We start from the raw sequence: 25,134 nt of genomic DNA, 5'->3' as shown, positions 1-25,134 counted from the left end.
GATTTGAAACCATAAAAATCCTAGAAGAAAACATAGGTAGTAAAATCTTGGGCATTGCTCATAGCAATATTTTTTCTGATATATTTCCTTAGGTAAAGGAAACAAAAGAAAAAAATAAACAAATGAAACTACATTAAACTAAAAAGGTTTTGCATAGCAAAGGAAACCATCAACAAAGTAAAGAGACAACCCACTGAATGGGAGAACATATTCACCAATGATACATCTGATAAGAAGTTAATATCCAAAATTTATAAAGAACTTATAAAACTGAACACCAGACAACCAAGCAAACAAACAAATGATTATTAAAAAATGATCAAAGGCTCTGAATAGACACTTCTCCAAAGAGGACATACAGATGGCCAACAGACATATGAAAAGATGCTCAATGTCACTAATCCTTAGAGAAATGCAAATAAAAACCACAATGAGATATCACCTCACACCTGTCAGAATGGCCATCATCAATAAGTCAACAAACAACAAGTGTTGGTGAGGGTGTGGAGAAAAGGAAACCCTTGTGCACTGTCGGTGGGAATGCAGACTGGTGCAGCTACTATGGAAAGCAGTATGGAGATACCTCAACAAATTAAAAATGGAACTGCCTTATAACTCAGTTTTGGAAATATATCTGAAGAAACCTGAAACACTAACTCAAAGAATTAATAGTACTTGAATGTTTTCATTGCATCGTTATTTACAATAGCCAAGATTTGGGAGCAGCCCAAGAGTCTGTCAGTAGATACATAGATATATAAAGCTGTGGTACATTTACACAATGGAATACTACTCAGCTGTTTAAAAAAAGGAAATCTGCCCTGAGCAGATAGCTCAGTTGGTTAGAGCATTGTCCCGATATACCAAGGCTGCAGGTTCAATCTTCATTCAGGACACACCCAAGAAGCAACCAATGGATGCATAACTAAGTGCAAAAACAAATTGGTGTCTCTCATGTCTCTTTCAAATTGACAACTAAACATTAATAATAATAAATCAATAAAAAAGAAAGAAATCTCACCCCCTGCGACAGCACGGATGGATCTGCAGAGTACTATGCTAAGTGAAATGAGCTAGTTAGAGAAGACAAGTAGCATATGATTTCACTCATATATGCAACATAATGAACAAAATAAACTAACCCAAACTAGAAACAGACTCATAGAGAATAGACTGACAGCTGTCTGAGGGGAGGTGGGAGATGCAGGGCTGGATAAATAAGGTAAAGGGAGAATTAAGGGAAAAAATAAACAAATGAAACTACATTAAACTAAAAAGGTTTTGCATAGCAAAGGAAACCATCAACAAAGTAAAGAGACAACCCACTGAATGGGAGAACATATTCAGCAAAAGAAAAAAAAAGAAACTCATAGGCACAGACCACAGCATGGTGATTACCACAGGGGAAGGAATTGGGTATAGGTAGAAGAGGGTGTAGGGGGGTTAAATGGTGATGGAAGGAGACTTGACCTTGGGGGGTGAACACACAATACAATATACAGATGATGGGTTGTAGAACTGTACACCTGAAACCTATATAATTTTATTAACCAATATCACCCCAATAAATTCAATAAAAAATAAAGTACAAGACATATCTACAAACAAACAAATCTCAAAACAATGTATTACAAAACAAGTACATCTTGGCCATGTCCATAGTGCCAGGATATACAGTTTAAGCAATGGAATGAAAGAGAAAGCCCAGAAAGTAGTCAAAATGTACATAAGAATTCCATTTGTCACTTGATATCAAACTATATTACAAGGTCACTATAATCAAAACAGTCTGTCTGGTACTAGCACAAGAACACACATATAGACCAATGGAACAGAATAGAGAGCCCAGAAATAAACTCTTGTCAATACGGTCAGTTAATATTTGACAAAGGGGGCAGGAACATAAAATGGACTAAAAATAGCCTCTTTGATAAATGGTGTTGGGAGATCTGGACAAGTACATCCAAAAAGAAAGAGGAAAGAACAAAAGAGAGAGAGAGAGAGAGAGAAAGGGGGGCGGGGAAGGAAGGAAGGAAGGAAGGAAGGGAGGAGGGAGGACAGGAAGGAAGGAAGGAACTAGACCACCAACTTATACCATGCACCAAAATAAACTCAAGAGGGATAAAAAACTTAAATGTAAGTCATGACACCATAAAGGTCCTAGAGGAAAACATAGGCAGGAAAATTTCAGATATTCCATGCAGCAATATTTTTATCAATACACCCCCTAGGGCAAGGGATATAAAGGAAAGAATAAGCAAATAGGACTACATCCAACTAAAATACTTCTGCATGACTAAAGAAAACATCAATAAAATGAAAAGAAACCAATCTTATGATAAGTAAAACATATTTGCCAATGATACCTAGGACAAGGGTTTGATCTCCAAAAATATAAAGAACTCACATGACTCCAATCCAGGAAGACAATCCAATTAAAAAAAGGGGAAAGGACCTGAACAGACACTTCTCAAAGAAGGACATACAAAGGGCCTAGAGACACATGCAAAAATGCTCAACATCACAGCCATTAAAAAGATGAAAATTAAAACCTCAATGAGATACCACTTCACATCCGTCAGAATGGCCATCATTAATAAATCAACAAACAAGTGTGACTGTGGTTGTGGAGGAAAGGGAACCCTAGTACACTGTTGGTGGGAATGCAGACTAGTGCAGCCACTGTGGAAAACAGTATGGAACTTTCTAAAAAACCTGAAAATGGAACTTCCTTTCAATCTAGCAATCCCACTGCTGGGACCATACCCTAAGAATCTTGAATCACCAATTCAAAAGAACCTATGCACCCCAATGTTCATAGCAGCATTATTTACAATAGCCAAGTGCTGGAAACAGCCTAGGTGCCCATCAATAAATAAGTGGACCAAAAAACTGGTACATTTACACAATGGAATACTATGCAGCAGAAAGAAGGAACTTCTACCCTTTGACAGCATGGATGGAACTGGAGAGCATTATGCTAAGTGAAATAAGCCAGGTCGTGAAAGAGAAATACCACGATTTTACCTATAAGTGGAACCTAAGCGACAAAACAAACAAATGAACAAAATAGAACCAGAGACACTGAAATAAAGAACAAACTGACAGTGACCAGACAGGAGGAGGGAGAGGACAATGGGGAAAGAAAGGGAGGAAGCAAGCAAAGGAACATGAATAGAGGACTCATGGGCACAGACAATGGGGGCGGATTGACTGTGGGAGTGGGGTGGGGATAGAGTGGGGGTGAGCAATGGGGAAAAAGATGGGACAACTGTAATTGAACAACAGTAAATTTTTTAAAAAAAGGAATTCCATTTGTAATAAAGATAATATTCACTTTAGGGGGTAGAGGCTTGCTTATTCAAAGAACTGTATTAATAAAATGGGCTACATATTTGGAAAAATAAAGTTATATCCCTACCCTATATCTAACATGAAAATAAATTCCAGGATATTTTTCATATAAAAATACTTCTTAATAGACCTAGAAAAAAACAGAAGTGAACACTTATTAAAAAGTGGGGTAGAAAAACCTCTTTTGAACATGATATCAAAGCTATAAAGTATAGAAAGAAAGGAAAAAACAAAAAGGTAGCTTACAAAAATGTGTGGAAAGACATGCTATAACCAAACACCGTTTGGTGATGGGGGGTGGGCAGGGACAAGCTCCCTCACGCACTGTCGGGGGACATGCACTGAGCAAACTATGGCAACACATGGAAAATTTTAAAGACAAAATTTTATGGAAAATTCCATTTATAGAAATATATCCTGAGAATATAAGCAGAAGTATTTTAAGGATTTGTCATGGCATTGTTTGTACATTATACTGAAAATCCCCCAAAAACCTAAATACTCATCTTTAGAGAGATGATTAAATTATTGTACATTCATATAAAGATTATGTATCCATTTAAAATGTTGCTAAAACATAAACTTATTGACATGTAAAAAAGTCCATTATTTATTAGGTGGGGAGAAAAGGCAGGTACCTTTAGTGTGATCTTATTTTTAAAAATTAACATATATACCAAAAAGTACAGAAAAGGTCTAGAAGAATTCACAATAGTTATCTTTCATTGAAAGGCTCAAGGAAACCCTAGTATTTCTTCTTAATAATCTGGAAATGTACTTTTCTCTTTCTTTTTAAGTAAACTCAAATTACCTTTATAATCAGAAAACATAAAAATATTTTTAAATCACTAAGTATACAATTCTATATAATATTCATGGGCAGAGGATCCATGCTTGAGAAAAAAGAAAAAAAAACAAGATAGCATAGGCACTAGTAACAGTAACACTAGAAAGGGTTCAAAAATTTTCTGGTAGACACCATGAAAATGTAGGGAAGAGGGCATGGAATTTCTAAGAACTGGTTAATGGTGGTTAATGGGACACAGAAAAGCTACAGGCCCTTTAGACACGGGGCTGGGGAGAGGGGGACTGGTGACAGGGGGCGGAGCATCGCTCTGGGGGGGTGGGGGTGGGGTTCCTAACAGGTCCGGGACTGGTGTGGGTCTGAGGGCGGGGGGGAACCCCTGCTTTAAAATATCCCAATTTGTTATACCAGGTAAGGAATGCAGATGCTGAGCAGGCAGGGCAAAGAACCCTGAAAGAAATTATTGGAAAAGGCAAAGAGTAGCAGTAGGAGATGAAAAAGAGATAAATAATCCGTACTAGAATGTCAAATTCCAGTTACCCAGAAACTTCCTAGTCACCAACTATGGCAGGGCCGTGCTACTTGCTGCACTGCTGTTTGACATTATGGCTGCTCTCTCTTTCCATTTGGTAACTGTTTCTGATGTGCCAGAACCTTTTCATTTATAGTACTTGTTAATCGTCATCAGGCAGCAAACACAGATGGCACCAGTCAGATCAGCCTGGCCTAACTCCGGGGAGAGCTCGCGCGCCCTCTGCCGGTCAGCTGCACACCAGAACAAGAGGGTGTCTGAAGGAGACAGCTTCCCCAAGCACAGGGATGCACGTGTGTTCTCTACACAGCTCATTTCAGTGAAGAGTACGGAAACCATTTCCTCAAAATGCATCCCCACCCAAAGAGACAATTCCAGATTAAAACGACGCCTTCCTTTGTTACACCAGAGAAAACCATAAAAACCAAAGTTCTATGTGAAAATACAGCATGAAAGTGTTTTAAACTCAAATGATATCACCTTACTATATAATAAATAAAAAGGTATGCAGATGACTGCAACACAATATGACTATAGAGCCCATTAGAGCTTTATTCTGGTTGAAAGCCTGAAAATTACTGTAACAATAAGATCTGCATAGGTTTTATAACTTACAAAAAGCTCTCATTTTCACACCTAACCCTGGTAACCATCCTATAATCCAAGGAGGAAGGCAAGGCAAGCTTTTCTACTGTCACCATTCTACAGATGTGGGAGATGAGACTCAAAGAGATTCCCTGAGGTGCCTCAATCACACACATACAAGAGCCAGGGTCCAAGCAGGCCTCCTAACCCCAAATTCTACATTCTACTTGCTATACTATTCCGCCTGCGCTGCTGATCTCTGAAGAGTTTTCCAAAGAGTTGGCATGTATTTTAGGTAGAGACATAAAAGGCTTAAAACACATGCTTTTATAATGCATTCCATTTTGTTTCAGATGCTACCAAAATTTTAGGTGCTGAGCCCTAAATTTGAGGGAGTTTGCACTGGGCGCAGAGCTTTGCCCTAAAGGAACATCAGTTTAACAAGGGAAGTGGTCATTTTAGCAAGGAATCTCCTAAAAACCAAATGAAGTTAGCTAAACCATTTCTATGTGTGGCATGCCTATTCCCATAAAAAGTAGACCCTGTCAGGCTTTCTGGTTTCTGCATTCACTTAGTCACGCAGCATGAAACCACCAATGGCAGTCCTCAAGTTCTGGTTCTGCTTTCCCTTGAATCTTTATAATCCTAATGATTTCCCCCTTATGAACAAAGCATTATAGACACTGTTTTGTTGGAGTGCCAAGCTAAAAATCAGTATGCCGAAAGGAGATTCAGTGAAATTCAGCTATTATCACAGAGATCCCCCAAACTAAAGAAGCAAAGTAGTAATGATAAATAAAATCAAAGAATTACACAGTGCTGACTATGTGCCAGGCATACTCCAGGTGCTTTATACACAATAACCCATTTAACAAACAAATACATTGAGGCACAAAGAGGTAGTAATTCTAGTTACTTAGGATAACCATATTCACACAGCTAGTAAATAGTGAGGCTGAGATGTAGACCCAAGCAGGCTGGTAACGGAGTTCATTTCCTTAATCATTAAAGCTATGTTGCCTCTATATGGTGGTGTTTTCCATCTTTTTGTTGTGTTTTTAAAGTACACTTTTAATTTTAGAACAGTTTTCAATTTACAGCAAAGCTGCAGATAGCACAGAGTTCCAATATATCTGAGTTTCCCCTATTATCAAAATCTCACACTAGTAAATTAAGCCAATATTAATACATTATTATAAACTTCAGTCCATACTTGATTCACATTCCCTTCATTTTTACCTAGAGTCCTTCTTCTCCCGCAGGATTCCATCTGAGACACCACATCACATTTGGTCATCAGGACTCCTTAGGCCCCTCTGGCTCTAACAGTTTCTCAGACTTTCGCTGTTTCCAATAACCTTGACAGTTAGTTTTGGGGAGTACTGATCATTACCTGGTAGAATGATCCTCAATGAATATTCATCAATGTTTTTTCATGAGTAGACTGGGGGTATGGGTTTTAGGCAGGAAAACCATGGCGGTAAACTGCCATGCTTATCACATCATATCAAGAGCAAATGATGTAAACACAACTTATTACTGTTGATGTTCAGTAACCTCGATCACTTGGCTGAGGCGGTGACTGACAGCTTTCTCTACCGTAAAGTTGTCCCCTGCCCCCTTTCCACACAGTATTTTTTAGAGGGAAATGGCTATGCATAGTCCACACTTAAGGAGTGGTGAATTATGCTCTCCCTCTTGAAGGTAAAAGTAACTACATAAATTATTTGGAATTCTTTTGCGTGGGAGATTTGACTCTTCTTCCACATTTATTTCTTTATTCAATCATTTGTTTATATCAGTATGGACTCATAGGTAATTATTTTAAACTGTGGATTATAACCCAATACTACTTTATTTCAGTTGGCTCCTATATCCTTTGACACACTTCCATCATTGTGTTTTTGGTTTTTGGCACCTCCTTACTTTCTGGCAGTACAAGCCTGCATTGCAGGCCCATGTTGTATGAGCCTTGACTCAGTCTCAGAATTAGCTGTTTCTCCAAAGAGCATTTGTTCTTTTCTTAAAGAATGGTCTGGGTACCAGGTGTGTATCCTCACTACAAGGCTGCTTCTAGGCCCCCTCAACTGACAAAGCAAGGAAATACATGTGTACACTGAATCAAGCATATACATATATCTTTACCAATAAATGTTTCTCTATGTATCTATCTATATCTATAGTAAGCTAAACTGAAGTTCATACTAATGTCTCCAACTTTAATCCATTACCATGGGGATGGATCATTCTAGCCTTTACCTCTTGCTTGTCTGTAATCTCTCACTCCAACAGTAAGAAACCTGGTTCCCATCATCCACCAACCAGTTATTAATTATTCAATTCCAGTACACATGTACTGCAGCTTCAGAATTAATCCATACCTCTACAGGAAACTATCAGCTACAGTACAGTGCATATGTACAGTTCCTATTGTCTTTAGTCTTGAGTTTCACTTTCAAAGTTACTTAGGTCAGCACCTCTCCCCTGACCCTTTCAGTGAGGTTATTGCCTACATTTGTAATGCAGTTAGATTCTTATGTTACAGTCTGCATTCCATCCTGGAGTTCCCACTTCCCCTTAATTATTTTTTAAAATTTTGCATACATTAAGGTTTACTCTTTGTGCTGTAAAGCTCTATGGATTTTAACAAATGCATAGTGGCATTATCTGTCATTAGAGAATCGTACAAAACAGTTTCCCTACCCTAAAAAATCCTCCATCCTACTAATCAACCCTCACCCCTCCCCAAACTTCTGTTACATTTTCCTAACAGTAGATGCACTCGACATCATTGCTTCTCATTTTTTTCCCCTTCCAACAATGTGTTCACATTTATACACTCATGTGATTCTTACTTCAATCCTGAGTGTTTCCACTCAGCAGATGATTGAGTGAAACTCATGAGAATAAGTGGCTTGGGCAAGATCTCACTAAGTGGTGGTGCTTGCTGGAACTATAACTTGTGCTTTTTAGCTCCTGGTATGATGCTCTCTCTACTACGCAGCACTACTTCTTGTTTTTTTCAGCAAGGAGGGAAATGGCTGTGCATAGAGACAAGAAGAAAAGAAGACAGAAATGATGAATGGTAAGTGATCATATCCGACATTAATGGAAACTTTTAGACTGAAAATATAAGACAGTGGAATTCGAGTTCTGATGATTTGGTGAACTCACACTCCAAAACCTTTCTTCTATAAAATACTCCCAAAAGGCTGGTTAAATTCATTTAAAACTATATCTTGTTAACTCTGTCATTGAGTCAGCAAGAAGGAACGAGAAATCTTCAGGAAGGAACAAAACCTAGCAAAGATCCAGAAAGCTGAGTAACCACTGAAGCCATCACCTGCCCCAATCCCACAAGGTATTAAAACACACACACACACACACACACACACACACACACACAACTTCTCTAAATAAACTCATTTGGTTTAACATTAGGAAATATTTCTGTGTAATTCACTAAATTATCAGATTAAAGAAAAACAATTATATGACCTCCTCAGCAAATAGAGAAAGTAGTTGATTAAATTCAACACCCATTTGAGGTTAAAAATCAGATAAATAAAACTTTTAGCAAACATGGAATGGATGGTAATTTCATTAACCTGATAAAGGGTGGCTACCAAAAGCCTACAATGTTATCTTTAATGAAAAAATATTAGAAATGTTAAATATGAGTAAGACAAGAATGCCCACTATCGCTGGTTCTGTTCAGCTACACTAAAGGTCCTGGCCGGCGCTGGAGAAAAAAGGAGAAATCAAAGTTGAGAAGGCGGTAACAAAACTATCAGGGTTTCCTGAGGTCATGATTATCTACACAGAAAAATCTCCAAGCCCTACAAATGACAATTATTACTTTTAAAAGTAAAGTCTGGCAAGGTTGCTAAATCGATATACAAAACAACAACTACATTTTTATATACTAGCAAAAAATATAGGTAGAAAATCTAATTTTAAAATATACCATCTATAACACTAGTCAAAAATATAATAATGTACTTAGGAAGTTGCAAAATATGAAATCTTTTTAAGAAAAAATTACAAAACTTCATTGAAAGACACTAAAGATATAAATAAATGGAGAGACATATTGTCTACATAGGTAGGGTAATTTTATATGGTAAATATGTCAGTTCTCTTCAAAGAGATATACAGATTTAATGCTGTACCAATCAAAATTCCAGTAAGGTTTTTTTTTTGTGTGGCACTTAAGCTGGTTCAAAAAGAAATATGAAAGTGCAAACTGCAAAAAAAGAATAGATACTCCTGAAGAAAAGAGATAAGTAGAGGACTTGCCCTACTAGCTCTCAATCCTTACTACTAAATTGGTCAGGTATTAGGCTAGGAATAGAAAACAGAACAGTGGAAGAGAAAACAGTGCCTAGAAACAAACCTGACTGTAAATGCAAACTTGATACACAACAAGACTTACCACTGCAGATCTGTGAAGAAATGAGGGACCCTCCAATAAATGGTTCTGGGATAAGTGGTTATTCATGTAGGAAAAAAAATAGGGATAATAAATGGCATCGGGTTAGGCTGCTACATTTTGGTAATTTGTTACACAGCAATAGAAAACATATACATGCTCTAACAGGCGTGCCAGGAGGCAGGTTTAAGAACGCCTATAGCAGAACTTTCTAGGGATAAAACACCTGGAAGAAACTAAAGCCCAGCCAGTAGGAAATTGGTAACTTGTGGTACATTTATACAATGAAATACTATACAGCAGTAAAAATAAATGAAATGAGCTAAGGCACTTTGTCAAGTGTACGTTGGAAAAAATAGGCAATTTGTAGAAGAGTACATATATACAGTATGATTCAATTTATATGGAGTCCAAAAACATTAAAAACTTAATATTTTATTTATATAAAGAGAAAAGAGGGACATGGCAACCAGGAGGGGCACATAGGAGTTGTCCAAGTTTAGGTAATATTCCATTTTTTTTAAGTTGGTGATAGATATATAGGTATTCATTTAAAAATTATTATTTATATATTATGCTATGTTGTCTGTATATATTCTTTGAATAAATAAAATATTTTTGACTGTGACTGTAATTTTATTCTTTCCAATGTAAATAAATTACATTTTGATATTTAATGACACTCATTGATTGGCAATATAAAATACTGTCATCCAATGTAAATAAAATAAGAGGAATAGTTTCCAAACTTTACTACCAATCCTTTAAGCCTAATTCTTTCTGGATTTTATATATGTATTATATGTTATACACACACACACACACACTACATGTTCAGACAAATATAATTAAAGTATATATAGATAAAAAACACAAGAACCAAATTTGTGGTCAAAAGCTTCAATAATTTTGAAATAAATTTCCCAAAGTGACTCTCACTGAACTACTATAATTACCTGCCAACTGGTCTCTCTATTTCATTCTTGTCCCTGATGTTGTTCCCAACTGTCTCTTAAGGGCTGTATCTCTGGTGATTTTCACACCACATTATCATGATGCCACATGATATGACCCCTGTCTACTTTCAGGCTCTGATTTATTCCCCTCTTTCCACATGCCACAGCCACAGAACAGATACTAATATACTTTAGCATTAACGTCTAAAATACTGATGTATATATTTAATAAAATATTGACATTGTATCATGAGTAGTTCCCTGTTTTTCATTTGTTCTGGGGAATTTGGGGATGCTTACTTGTGGTCCTGCTTTGTGATGATTTCACTAGAATCTTTTTTCTTCATCACTAATATCCACTGCATTAGAAATCCTGTCATCTCTACCTCCAAAATATGTCCTGAATCTGTTCACTTCTTTCCATCTCTCCTGCTAGCACTCCAGTCCAAACACTATTATCTTTTACCTGGACCAATGGAACAGCCACCTGTCTCCTTGTTTCCATTCTTGCCTGCTGCCCATTACATTCTACACACCACAGCCACAGAGACCTTATTGTAACACAAATTAGATCATGTCACTCTCCTTCAAATGCTTCCCATTATAACAGAATAAAATCTGAAATTCCTTACATCTGACATAATTTGATTCCAGCCTACCTTCTCTAAGTTCAGCTCTCTCATGTACAATAAAGAGCCACACTAGCAGTTCGGACAGTTTCAGAGTAAGCCAAAGTTGTTATTGCCTTGGGGGCAACCTGCATTTAAGCAAGCATCTCTCTACTTGGACTATTCTAACCATAGTTCTTTGCAGATTCTTTCCCATCATTCAGGGTTCAACCCAAAGTCCCCCATTCAGAGAGGCCTTCCCTGACCACTCTGGCTAAAGCAGGGCTCCCAGCCACTGTTTGTCAAGCTTATCACCCTGTTTTATCTTCTTTGCAACATTATCTATCTCCGGACAGGTAGGGACCTTGTTCATTCTGTTCACTGTTACACTCTATGCCAAAAGGTTTCCCAGAATGTTGTACATGGAAATAATTACATGTTGAATGAATGACATCTCATGCCCTTGGTTCAAATTGTTTGGTCTGTGAACAAATGTTCAGGTTTAATACCTGAGTGTTTATATATTGACTTGGTTATAACATGCTTCTTTAAACAAAATATATGAACAAAAACCATTTTAACTTCTGATTTCATTATCTCCTCTTCCTTGTCTTTAAAATATCATGGCAAAGGTGTCTAAGTATTTTGTAAATACCACATAGATACAGACTAAAAAAAAAGGAACTAAAGTCTGTTCTATGCCCCAAATTAAGAGAAGTCATTTCCAAATCCTAAGCTAGGGGTATTTGTTCATGCCATTTGACTTTCAACAAATGGAAAATAATTACTTTATAGGTAGAACTGTTGGGGTTTAAGTTTTTAAAGTTATTTCTTCTTATTGACATTGTGGTTTCCTACTGATTTAAAAATTGAAGGGAGACTAAATCTGCATCTATGTTAAAAATACTTAGTTGCTGATAAAAGATTGTATACAAACATTGTCTCTTTTTTTTCACTCACCCAAGGACATTTTTTCATCCTAAAGAGAGAGGGAGGGAGGGAGGGAGGGAGAGAGAGAGAAAGAGAAACACTGATGTGAAAGAAACATCGATTGGTTGTCTTTCTTGTAGGCACCCTGACTGGGGATCAAACCTGCAACCTTGGTATGTGCTCTGACCAGGAATCCAACCCATGACCTTTCGGTTACTGGGTGACACTCCAACCAACTGAGCCATATCGGCCAGGGCCAAACATTGCCTTTAGAGTAGTCCATTCATTCAGTATACAGATGCATCCTTATTACACTGCCTGAGATATAGTTAATGCACATGCATGTTGAATAAATGAATGGACTACCTAAAAACAATGGTGGGAAGTCAAACAACAATTCCAATATAGTGCCACAACCTCCATATGCAGAGTAACATGCTGGAAGAGGGCAAAGCTACAACCACAGCGGAGGGGTCAGAAAAAGTGTCTGAGTGGAGCTGTCATACCTGGGGGTGAGTCTTGAGGTAAACAGATAAGAGACAGACAGGAAGGGAGCTCCAGACAAAGAAAATTTGAAATGTAAAGGCACGATGGCTTAGCAAGAGAGCAACATCAGAATCATGAGAGCAAATGTGAAGGGTGGAAAGAGATGAGGCAGAAAATGTGTGTGAGTTGCAGATAACAGAGTACTCTGTATGCAATACCTAGGGATTCAGATTTTGTCCTATAAGGTACTTAATACAGACCCCTATGGAGTCATGTATGTACCCTCCAGGCTAGGAGATTTCTCTTAGAGAAACCTTTAATTTTCAGTTTGATAAAAACCTAACCAAAAAAAAATTTCCTAACAAAAGGACACTCTATATCACCTAGATGACCACCTTTTAATCAAGTACTGTCACAAGATTTCAGTTCACATTTGTGTTTAGAAGTGGTACCATTTGTCATGGGCACAGGTTAATGAGAAAACAACCAGGGGTACTTCATGTGAATGATGTTGTTTGCCAAGCGAAGGTCAAATAAAATCATGACACATTGGAAGGAATGAAGACTTTACAGTGGTTTAAGGAAAGAAAAGAGGTGAGGGCATTGAGCGACTGATCTCTCAACACAAAGACAAAATGGATGGGCCTTTCTATAATAAGGAAGTTATAACAGGGAGGACAGAGAACATTTTCTTTTAGAGTTTCTTAGGCCTGGCAAAAACAGTCTCATTGGTAACAATGAATAAGTATTCATTTGAATTTGTTTTTAGTTTTGCTACATTTAACTTATAACTATTTATAAGTTACAGTTGCATAAAAGATACAACATAAGGAATTTATATATAGTTTTATATTTGCATATATTTAACATACTGAAAATACTTTAACAATAGAGAATCCTGGGTATACACTTGGGTTTGACAAATTCTGCTCTGGGTGATTGGGAGCCACTCAAAGATTTTAATAGAAAAATAGCAGGGTTTGTGCTTTAGAAAAATCACCAGCAGCACTGTAGAATGGCGGAATGGAAAGTATTTAAGGCAGAAAGGAGGTTGCTAATAAAATAATATCCTACCCAGGGAGTATGATAAGGATGGAGAAGAGCTGAATCAAAAGGACTCAGTTATGTGCCCCCACCAGGTGGCTCAGTGATTAGGGGATGATCAATTGTACCCAAAAGGAGCCAAAGGGGGGGTGGGATTGAGGGTGGGAGGTGGGCGTGGGTAGGGCCTGGGAAAGTGGAGACAACTGTATTCAGACATCAATTTTAAAAAAGTTAAAAAAAATTGTACACCAAAAGGTTGCATATTCCATCCCTAGTCAGGGGACATACCTAGTTTGGGGATTTGTTCCATCCAGGTCTGAGCATGTGCCAGAGGTAAACCTGTCTATGTCACTCTGTCTCTCTCCTCTCCCCTCTCCCCCCTTCTGTCTGCCTCCCATCCACCCTCCCTCCCTCCCTCCCTCCCTCTCTCTCTCCCCCCTCAAATCAATAAATATATCATCAGAGGACATTTTTTTTAAGGACTTGGTTGTGGATGAGGGGGTAGAGGTATCTATTATGACTGTCTCTTGGGGGATTTCATGCTGAGATAAACACCACAAGAAGGCAAACAAGTGACCATGAAGGGGAAGGAGAGAGGAAAGAGAAATGATGGATTCAATTTAGCAATGATTTGAATTTCATTTCAGCCAAAGAAAATCCAGTTATCTTTTTTCTGAGTCTCAGTTTTCTCAGTGACAGCTGCATTCATGAATTACCAAATTAACTATTTTAGCGCTGTCTAAAAATACACAAAGCACTCCACAGTATGCTGTAAATAAGTTATGAAAAATCAGCAAAAGCCCAGCCCCTAAAGGGAATTCAGCAGGGTTAAAAAGGTATAAGGCAAATTTTTACTAAACTATATGCTTCAACTACGACCCAATGCACCCACTCAGTATTGTACTTTTTGCTGTCCCATGCCATCTCTCCCTCGCGTACGTATTGAACAAGAGGTAGCACGCCAAGCCTACGTGGGAGATGCAAAGACAGCATTCTCAAAGGACTTACAAGCAGAGCAATGGGACGCATTTGGTGCAAGATTACTGAAAATGTAGTGTATTCGGAACTTTGACCCGGTTAGCTATTTTAGTGTTATTTAGAGGATTCAACATGGAATTGTTTAGGCAGTCCAATAAGAATGTAAACGGTTCACATTTTATTTCCATGAAGGAAGGGGAAAAAGGAAGCGAGTGGAAGGAAAATGCTGCAATTATCGCAAAATCAGCCTGTGTCCTGGCAAGCCGCAGAAGGGCGGGCCTCTGGGAAAGAGTAATTCAACTCTGGTTGGGTGGGCATGCCTAGCATCTTCCATCACTAACTCATAATACAAAAGCACAGGGTGTATAGACCCAACATGTTTAACAGTTAACCTCAACCACGTCGTCCAACGTGTTACTGAAGGGGAAAGCCGCGGGGCGTACCTTTAGTACAGGACGCTGCTTTGGGGGGTTGCACTGGACACAGCGCCTCCCACAGCGAAAGTCAGGGGCTGAGAGACGTGGGGGCAGGCAGGCAGCCTGGGACAGGACCCTGCGTGCGGGCACAGCGGCTCGCAGGCTTCTCCCCGCGCCCAGCGCAGACCGGAAAGGCGCGCCAGTCCAACAGCGCAGCCTCCGCAGGGCCAGAGGGGACGGGGCGGGGCCATAAGGAACAGGGCGGGGCTACGGGGCGGAGCGGGGCTCTAGGGGCGGGGCAGAGCGGTGCCGCGGTGGACTGGTGCCGCTTCGGGAGTCGGTGTTCGGTCTCTGTTGTCTGATGGGAACTGTAGTTCTGGGAGCAAGCCCGGCTCCCTCAGAGGGCACCGGGAACTACATTTCCCGAGGAGGGAACGGCCCCGGCAGGCCAAGCGTTCTGGGGGCGACGCAGCCGCAGCCGGGTCCAGAACCAGAGGGTGTTCGGGGACCAGGCCGTAAAGAGGGGTGGCTTTTCCTTCTCTCTTCCTGGTGCCCAGGCGGTGCCGGCTGTGTGCCCTTGCCCCATTGCCGTGCGTCCCCTGCCCGGCTCCCTTGTTTTTCCTAGTCCCCGCGGGGAGTTGGGGCCCCGAGGTTCCGAGGTAGGGGTCGCCGTCCCTCGCGGGGGGTTAGGGGCGCGCCCCTCCTCCTCGGCCCTGTCAACTTCGCGGCCCGGCCCGGCCCGCGTCTCTATGGGCCCCACCCGGAAGCCCAACGTGTGTCCCCGGCTGAGTCGCCGGGCGCTGGGCTTCTTCTCGCGCGACGCAGGCGTGGTACAGAGGACGAACCTGGGCATCCTGCGGGCGCTGGTGTGCCAGGTGACCGCCGGCCCCGGGGCGCGGGGCGAAGCGCTGTGGGGCACCTGGTGGCCAAGCCTTCCGGGGCGCCGATTTTACGCGGTCGAGCCCCCCTTTTTTAAAAGGTTTTGTGTGATGGGCAGGAGCATCATGCTGTGAACCTGGGGAGTTAGTAAATAGGTATTAATAGGACCACCAGATGCCTTTAGTTTTTTAAGCTGCTTATGTCTTTCCGCAGACAATGTTTTTAAAAGTCACCCCACTTAAACCTAAACGTGAGAGTGAGGAAAGATTGAACATAATGTTTTTAAATAACATACTTGAAATTTCTTTGAAAACCCTAAATTTAACTATGCGTCATAAAATTGGTGCACAGTAGAGGATTATGAGTTATCTCTGAAACTGAAACTCTTTGTGTCTTTCAGGAAAGTACTAAATTTAAGAATGTTTGGACTACTCATTCCAAGTCACCTATAGCCTATGAAAGAGGAAGAATATATTTTGATAATTATCGGTGCTGTGTCAGCAGGTATCTTTTGGGGGTAAATTTTTTTTGCTATGATCCACTTCACCTGCGTCTGGGGGCGACGCAGCCGCAGCCGGGTCCAGAACCAGAGGGTGTTCGGGGTGTTTTTAAGAAACACCTACATTAGAGCTTAATGATATCGGGGAATGAAAAATGTGTCCAAAGTACGTGGTAAAATGCATGTAATTTGAAAAATTTGTGAAATCTAAAGTTGCGGGTTTCATCTGTGTAAGTACCATTTAAAGTGAAATTACTTTGTAGTGCAGGCAAAATGATAAATTGCTCTTTAAGTTTCTTTAAAGTAACACTGTACCTCTCCATAGGTAGTACCGCCACCTCATAATGGTGTTTCTAATTCCTCCCTACTGCCTTTTATAATATTGCTGTCATTCATTTTACTTATATCCATAAGTTACAATCACTGAATACCTTGTTGCTATTATTGACAAGTTTTTATCTGTTATTAAAAATAAGAAGGATAGCCATAGCCAGATGACTCGTGGTTGCAGTGTTGTCCCATAGACCAAAAGGTTGCAGGTTCTATCCCTGTCAGGGCACATAGCTAGGTTGTGGGTTCCATTTGTACTGGAGGTGACCTATTGATGTTTCTCTCTCTCTCTCTCTCCTCCTAGCCTGCACCCCTCACCCTCCCTCTCTCCCTTCTTTCTCTAAATTCAATAAACATATCCTCCAGTGAGGATTTTTTACAAAAGAAGAAGAAAGGATTTTGTTTTACCTTCATTTATTCTCTAACATTCTTCCTTTCTTTATGTAGATCTGAGTTTCTGACCCAGATCATTTTTTTTCTTTCTGAAGAACTTCTTTGAAAATTTCTTCTAAGGCAGGTCTACTGGCAGCACATTTCCTCAATTTTTGTTTGAGAAGGTTTGTTTTGTCTCATCTTTTGAAAGATAATTTCACGGGATACAGAATTTTAGGTTGGTGGGGTTTTTTATCACTTCAGTATTCACTCCATTCTCTGCTTGCATGGTTTCTGAAGAGAAGTCCAATGTAATTCTCGTCCTGTTCTACCACAGGTTAGGTGCCCCCCCACCCCCCCTGCTCTGGCTTCTTCTTTTTGGAAAAAAAGATTTTCTTTATTTTTAGAGAGGGGAAGGGAGGAAGATAGGGAGAGAAGCATCAATTTGTGGTTGCCTCTCGTGCGCCCCCTACTGGAGACATGGCCCACAACTGAGACATGTGCCCTGACTGGGAATGGAACCAGAGACCCTTTGGTTCACAGCCTGGCACTCAGTCCACTGAGCCACACCAGCCAGGGTATCCCTCTGGCTTCTTACAAGATGTTCTCTTGTTTTTTATTTTCTACAGTTAGACTATGATATGCCTAGGTATAGATTTTTTTGGGGGGGAAGGTATTTACTTATTCTTGGTGTTCTGTAAGCTTCTTAAATTTGTGGTTTGGTGGCTGACATTAATTTGTAAAAATCTCAGCCATTATTATTTCAAGTGTTTCTTCTGTTTTGTTTTCTCTTTCTTCTCCTTCTATTATTCCTATTAAGTATATATTACATTTTTTCTACTTATCCCATAGTTTTTGGATATTCTGTTCTGCTGTTTTTCATTCTTTTTTTCCTAGTTGGGAAGTTCTGTTTTTCTCATTCTTTTTACTTTCTAGTTTGGGAAGTTTCTGTTGACATACCTTCAAGCCCATCCAAAACATTCTTCATTTGTGTTAGGGTGTTTTTGATTTCTAGCATTTCCTTTTGATTTTTTTCTTTGACTTTAAAAAAATTATCTGCTTAATTTTCCATCTGTTCTGGCATGTTGTTTACCTTTTCCATTAGAGCCTTTAGCATATTAATCATAGTTATTTTAAGTTCCTGATCTGATTACAAATTCTAAATTACCAACAAATTCCCAACCTAAATTCCAATATCTTCACTGTATCTGAGTCTGGTTCTGGTACTTACTTTATCTCCTCAAACTTTGTATTTTGCATTTTAGTAGGCTGTATAATTTCTTTGTTGAAAGTTGTCTGTGATGTATTAGGTAAAAAGGAATTGTGGTAAACACGTCTTGAGAGTGAGGTTTTATGTTTCTCTAGCTAGAAGTTAGACTGTGTTTTCTGTTAGCTGTAGCTGCAGGTGTCAGAGGCCCAATTTCCTCTACTGTCCTTGTTTTGTCACCCCAGTACTGACACTAGCGGCTTCCTTCTGGGTTTTGCTGCTGGTAAGATGTGATTCTTGGTATCCAATTCTCTCTCCAGTGTTAGGAGCTGAAGTTTGCCCTGTAATCTCAGTTGTTTGATGGATATAATAAGAGTTGTTGATTTTTAGTTTGTTCTTTTTTTTTCTTGTAGTGAAGACAGGAGTGATGACTTCCAAGGTCTTTATATGGTGGACCAGAAATTAGAAATTAGGATAGTTTTTTTAGGTAGTGTTTTAAATTTGTTCTGACTCAGGATGGCTCCTTCCAGCAATCTTTTTCTGGTTCTCTCTAAGAAACTAGCCAGCTGACAGTTTAGTCTGCATGGCCAGTGAATCACCACCGATCTCTTCCCATTTGTTCATCACAACCTTCAGTGGTTTTGAGAGTGCTCTTAGGCTAGAGCTTATCCATACTCTGTTGCAAATGAAGTCAGTTCCTGTGAGTAGGGACTAGGGGCTATCTGCTTTATGACCTGCTTCTCCACCCAGGCAAAATCTTGGTATCAGGGCTCTGGAACTGGTGATGGTGGGGGTCAATGGCATACTTCTCTCTTAAGTGACTGCTTTACTGTAAAAGCTGAGCATCTGGTGATGGGGCAGGCATTAGCCTCAGGTTTTCTTGCCTTTCTCAATGTGGAACCACTACTTTATTGATGCAGACACCGGCCCGCAGTGTCCACATCATTATGGATGAAATGAGACATTCACACGGACTACTGAATCCAGTGAAGGAAAAGGGACAGCATGGCTTTTTTCTCAAGGGGAACAAAAAGCCCTGGCCCTTGCCATGACCAGTCTTTATTGGGTTTCTTGGCATATTACATGATGGTCCTCATTTACTATGCACAGGTTTGCTTTAGGTAGTTACCTTTTACAGAAAACAAAGGAGCCAATGCTGCTAATCACATCACAGAAGAGGGATATTTGCAAATGAAAAGGCAAAAGTGGTTGAACCAGTTAAACTCATCCTTGGAAGGTTTAGCATGGATTTTAGGAAGTTACTTTGCAGTAAATGTCCTTAATTCAGGGTGAGGGAGTTTTTTTAGCAAGAGCAAGACTCAAAGCAGCCTAGGTACATTGCAGTCCTGATTCCCCACAGGAGAACCTATCCGTGGGCATCTGTCTGTGCATCTCTGAGTGGGAACTGGGCCCACGCCACACAGAACGATCTCCTACACTTTATGAGATGGAATAAGACAAATCCAGGCTCTAATGTTCTAGGGCAGGCCATGGCCAAGGCAGAATGTCTATCCCATGAGTAGGGGCTAGGCAGAAGAAAAGAGCCCCACCTCTTGGCTTTACTTATCTAGGACTCAGCCCTAGCAACAAGCAGCTAGGGGCTGGATAATAATGCTGCCCCTCAGGATGACAGCCCTCTGGGAGCTGGGGTAGAGGGATCCCTGTGCTCTTGGCTGTTATCAGTGTGGAGTGGAGTTTTTGTCTTCCTGAACTGAGAATAGTGGGGAGGAAGCACATCCTAGTTCAATCACCACAGACTCGCTATTCTTACTGAGTTTTTATAGATTTTCTGGAATAAATATTTTGTCATTTGCTGTATGCCCTAGAATCATTTTCAGAGACTTTAAAGTAGTTGTTCTTTAATCATTTCTACCAGTTTTCCTGGGGAGCATGCCCACAGAGCTCCTCATGCTGTCATGCTGGAAGTGGCAACCTGGATATTCTCTTGCATGATCATAGTGTCATCATACCTTGCAAAATGAGCAGTAATTCTTTGGTATTATTTAAAGCTCAATTCATAGCTTCCCCAATTTAGAGGTATCTGTTTTAATTTAAAAAATTAAAGTAGTGAGAGAGGTATTGGTTGGTAAATAGTATTGGAGTTCTTTAATGTGCCATTCAGAATGTTTTCCTATAGGTTAAAATCACATATGAAGTCGCTTTCATTCTTATGAAATTCTGTTTGATTTAAACCTTTGAATCAGTGAAAGAATATCAAAGGTGAATAAAATTATTACCCTCAACATTGTGTCTAATAGTTTAATTTGAAAGTTCATCAGTTAAAAAAATGAAAACACTTATGAGCACATTTCAGTAGTAACCAGAGAAGTTCGAATTAAAGGTAAGAGGCTATTTTCATGTCAAAAATGTAGTGTTCAATATTGGCAGAAGTATAAACTTGTTCAACCTTCCTGAAAGGCATTTGGGGAGTAAAAATTCTTAAAGGGTGTTTCCCTTTTTTATTTACTAATTTGCATCCTAAAATAATAGGGCTCTTTATCTGATTAATTTTCATTTAAGAATATTAGGGTAATAAATATGAACACCATGGATTTCAGCTGAGATATTCATAGTAAATGTTCATGGTTATGTTTTAGAAAATAATCTGCAAGTAGATATATGTATATAAAGAAAAACTAGAGGGAAATGAACCAAAATGTTAATAGTGGTTAGTTTTGGTATTTTTATAGTATCAATCTATTTAGATTTTATTATATTTTAAAGAATTTTTCTGTGAATATGCATTATAAATTTTATGGTCAGAAAAAATGTTAACTAAGAAGAGGAAAGCAAACAGGGTGAAAAAGAAGTATTTTGGTAGTCTGAATCTCTGAATAGAAAAAATAATCACACAAACTTGAGCAAACACTGTCTCAGTTAACAAGATGATCATTAGTAATTTATTTTCTTTTTTCTCAGTGTTGCATCAGAACCCAGAAAACTTTATGAGATGCCAAAATGTTCCAAATCAGAAAAAATAGAGGATGCTTTATTATGGGAATGTCCAGTGGTAAGATTTGTTTTTAGGCCTTTGTTTCTAAAGCATTTTTAGCCTAGAACTGGTTATTATTAATGTATTATATAAGGGAATAAAATTTATTTATTTATTTATTTTTAAATATATATATATTTTTAAAGATTTTATTTTATTTTTATTTTATTTTTTTTTAGAGAGGGAAGGGAGGGAGAAAGAGAGAGAGAGAAACATCAATGTGTGGTTGCTGGGGGTCATGGCCTGCAACCCAAGCATGTACCCTGACTGGGAATCGAACCTGCGACACTTTGGTTCGCAGCCTGCACTCAATCCACTGAGCTATGCCAGCCAGGGCAGGGAATAAAATTTAAATGTCATGGTGATTTTTGAATCTTGAAAGGAATCATGAGAGTTTATATTTTGATTATTATGTTTCCTCATGAAATAATAATAATATTATAAATGTATTTTTTAAATGTGGTAGTATTTGTTACTCTTGAAAATTAGAAAAAGTATGATCTGATTAAAAGCTCCAAAAGAAATAGAAACTAGTTAATAGTTATTCTTAGTGCATATGAAATCATTCTACTTATTATACTGGAGCAAAGTATTTTTGTTACATGTTATGCTGCACATCATGGGCAACAGTGATGTTACATGACTGTTTGAAAGGGGATTCTAATGAGTTTCCTCCAGGAATCCTGTTAAGAAAATCATAAGCTAAAGATAAAAAAAGAAAATAGGATAAGCTCATTTTATTAGACCAGCATTGCCCTAGTGTGTATTTTTCAGAACACTAATTTCCTTTAGATGTGATTGTCTTGTAGTTGCTAAAGGGGTTAAGAGGAAGTGGGTTGTAAACAAATCATCCTGGGTTGTTCTGAGTGTAAAAAGTTAAACAAATTTATAGAATTACTTCTCAGAGCCTTTAATAGTAATAATACTTATAATAATACTAAACCACATGATGATTGTCAAACCATTTTTCTGAACTCTTAATCCTATGATCCTATGAACTTCCCTTTTTGAGGTTTATTTCTAAATATTAATCTTCCATGGGATCAGTGTATTAGAAAATGCCCTAGAAGATACAACAAATTAATCAGGTCTTGGAATCTGGTTGGTTCTTCTTTAGGAAAAATAGACCTCACAATATGCAATCAAAAATAATGTTTAAAGGATAAGAAGGTATATTTTAAATTTACTGTTAAAATCATTTTTTAAAGACACTGTTGTTTTTACATAAAATTGGTGTTCTCTTTAGCAACTGCTTTCTTTTTCCCTGGGCACTTATTCTTTGTTCATAGAAGGATCCATTTAAAAATCAGAAAGCTTTAAATCGGTGTTTTCTTCCCTAACTTCTTATCAAAAGCTAAAAATACCGGTTGTGCCCCAATATCAAAAGCCTTTGCATTCATTTTCATTGGTGCAGGGAGGACAATGATAAAATTCTTATTTGAGAAAATTTTTAAAGACACTAATACAAAGCACCAAAAATTTAGGGCAGTTCTGTAAAAACAGAGTTTCAGGTAACCTAATTCCCAGTCTCATTTCTCATTAAACATTTTGTTCTCATTTGAAGTGAAGCAAGATTTCCCCTTTAAGGAAAACTAAGAAGCATATTGTGTTGTTTTTAACATATTGATATGAAACTATATTTAGCACCCTTCTTTTCTGAGATATTGTATGGGATACAACTTTTGGTTTAGAAAAATAGCTCAAACCTATTATATATGCTCATATATATATATATATATATATGTATGAAAAACATATATATATATGTTTTTACTAGTCGAGGTATAAACAGTACATTTTTTAAAACTTTTAAAAATCTCCATGAGATGATACTTATATAACATACCATAAAATTAAAAAATTGATTAAAAGAAAAACCTGTTGGTTTACAGCCTAAGCAAATACTAGATTAATCTTAACTTTCCTGTTTTTAACTTTTCTCTTAGAACTTCCTTTTTATTCCACAAATCAAAGTAGAACCCTTTGCTTTCTTTCTCTTCCTGCCTCAGACTTCTACCTTGTGGTGGCTCCTCTGTAGCAGATCCACCCAAGCAGCCATCCTCTTCCTTTTTGGGGTATAGTTCGTTGGCGACATAGGTTACCTTCCAAACCAGGTCTATCTTTTGTTCTTTTCTGGCTCCCCTGATTCTGGATTATAGCTTTTCATTTGGAGTTAGAGTAGAGCTGGTGAATAGTGGGATAATTTGCCCTTTTGCCATTTTGACTTCTTTCAAAAGGAAAATAAGTCTTTGAATAAGACTTTCTATTCTAGTGATGACTCTTAATTCCTATGCTATTCAATATGTGTTTAAGAACTTGTTATTGCTATTATCATCATCATCACAGCAGCATCATTGGTAATACTCCTACTACTTTTATGATGATTGGTTAACATTTGTTGAATACTTAATGATCAATAATAATTAATAAGTAATAATTTATTTCAGGTACTGTTTAAGTGCTTTATCTGAATAGATTCAGTAAGTTAATGATGAAAATACTCATATATTATCTTTCCTTGTCTTAATTCTCTCTTCGTGCATTTGAACATTTGCTATTTCTTTTTTGGTTTACTTATTTGACTATTTCTTTAAGTGTTTAGCTATTTTCTTTGGACATTAAGTATTGCAGATTGTTCGTGGCCAAGAAGTTTTATTTTCACATCTCATTTTTTAGGGGGAAATGCTGCCCAATGCATCGGATTACAAATCCGCACTCATAGCACTGACTGCTCATAACTGGTTACTTCGTATATCAGCAACTACAGGAAAAGTCCTTGAGAAAATATATCTTGCTTCGTATTGCAAATTCAGGTATTATTTGTGACTTTATTATTCAAGGTTTTATTATAAAAATTTGAGACTTGTGCAGGAAATGCAAAGCTGCTTTTTTTTAAGTTTTCCCTTATATACCTGGATCTTGATTTATAAACCTATTCTTTTTCTTTCTTCATGACTACATTTGAAGATCTGAGCATACAGACCTTTTATAATTTTCTTTGTATGTATCCTCATAAGTAACAAATGTATGGTAACTAGCAGATAAACTTTAAAAATTCTTGTGTTTTCCATCTATAAATAACATTCTATATGTAAGATGTAGTTTATGGTAGGTTTTCCTGAGGGCTAGTCTTTTATTTAAATTACCTGACTAGTGCAATCTAAGAACTGTTATTTAATTACTAGTTTTATAAATTAGGTATGAATTTTTTGGAAAAAGTATGTGCTTTCAGGATATGAAAGCAACATTTTTTATGCTTTTTATAACTTCCATTTTAAAGCAGAAATAGTTATTTTGTTTCATAAGTTTTGAATACTGTTAGATCAAACAATTTTTATTCATCAAAACTAGGAAGGAGGGAATTGTTTTAGCTATTTACTTGTTTTTAAAATAAATTACTTTGCTTTTATAATTTAAATAACTAAAAAACTTACAAAATATCTATTATATTTTGATTTTAAGTACCAGGAAACCTTCCTTGCCCCTTTCCAAATGAATAAACTTTGCTTCATTCTTTTAAAAGATACTTGGGCTGGGACACTCCTCAGGAAGTCATTGCAGTGAAGTCAGCATTGGCCCGACAGGTAGGCATCTTAAAAAACATTAAAAATGAACTTTTTTTCCCCATAGGAATTTGTCTGCAGATTGGTCATGAAAGAACTAATGATATTTGTTTTCTGAAGCATGCTATAAAAGTTTACCACAAATTTAAGTAATTCCCATTAAGCC

At 38.1% G+C, this 25,134-nt stretch overlaps 2 protein-coding genes across 11 annotated transcripts in view; one reads left to right on the top strand and one right to left on the bottom strand.

Annotated features, from left to right (window-relative positions):
- The window catches only part of METTL8 (methyltransferase 8, methylcytidine), a 73,564-nt gene extending 58,245 nt beyond the window's left edge, over window positions 1-15,319 (bottom strand). The window contains exons 1-2 of one of the 4 annotated variants that reach the window (XM_045831891.1): window positions 15,154-15,319; window positions 9,712-9,756 (exon numbers count right to left, since the gene is read on the bottom strand). Coding sequence is in view for 2 of the 4 variants with exons in the window: in XM_045831850.1 (XP_045687806.1) it covers window positions 9,712-9,756; window positions 12,233-12,250 (63 nt within the window). In the remaining 2 variants the exon portion in view is untranslated. Of the gene's footprint in view, window positions 1-9,711; window positions 9,757-12,232; window positions 12,252-15,153 lie in introns of those variants that run through there. The other 3 variants (XM_045831859.1, XM_045831850.1, XM_045831867.1) reach the window with 3 other exon arrangements.
- A 127-nt stretch (window positions 15,320-15,446) lies between these two features.
- Window positions 15,447-25,134, top strand: part of DCAF17 (DDB1 and CUL4 associated factor 17) — a 31,719-nt gene continuing 22,031 nt past the window's right edge. For 2 of the 7 annotated variants that reach the window (XM_045817160.1, XM_045817093.1), the window contains exons 1-5: window positions 15,447-16,001; window positions 16,406-16,509; window positions 21,333-21,423; window positions 24,082-24,218; window positions 24,929-24,989. In XM_045817160.1, coding sequence (XP_045673116.1) covers window positions 15,876-16,001; window positions 16,406-16,509; window positions 21,333-21,423; window positions 24,082-24,218; window positions 24,929-24,989 — 519 coding nt within the window. In that variant the 5' untranslated portion in view covers window positions 15,447-15,875. The other 5 variants (XM_045817422.1, XM_045817244.1, XM_045817364.1 and 2 more) reach the window with 5 other exon arrangements.

Source organism: Phyllostomus hastatus, unplaced genomic scaffold (assembly GCF_019186645.2).
Source record: "Phyllostomus hastatus isolate PE091 unplaced genomic scaffold, TTU_PhHast_1.1 phas_contig_1, whole genome shotgun sequence".
In the NCBI taxonomy this organism is placed as follows: Eukaryota; Metazoa; Chordata; class Mammalia; order Chiroptera; family Phyllostomidae; genus Phyllostomus; species Phyllostomus hastatus.
This window is presented reverse-complemented; position numbering and strand designations above follow the sequence as displayed.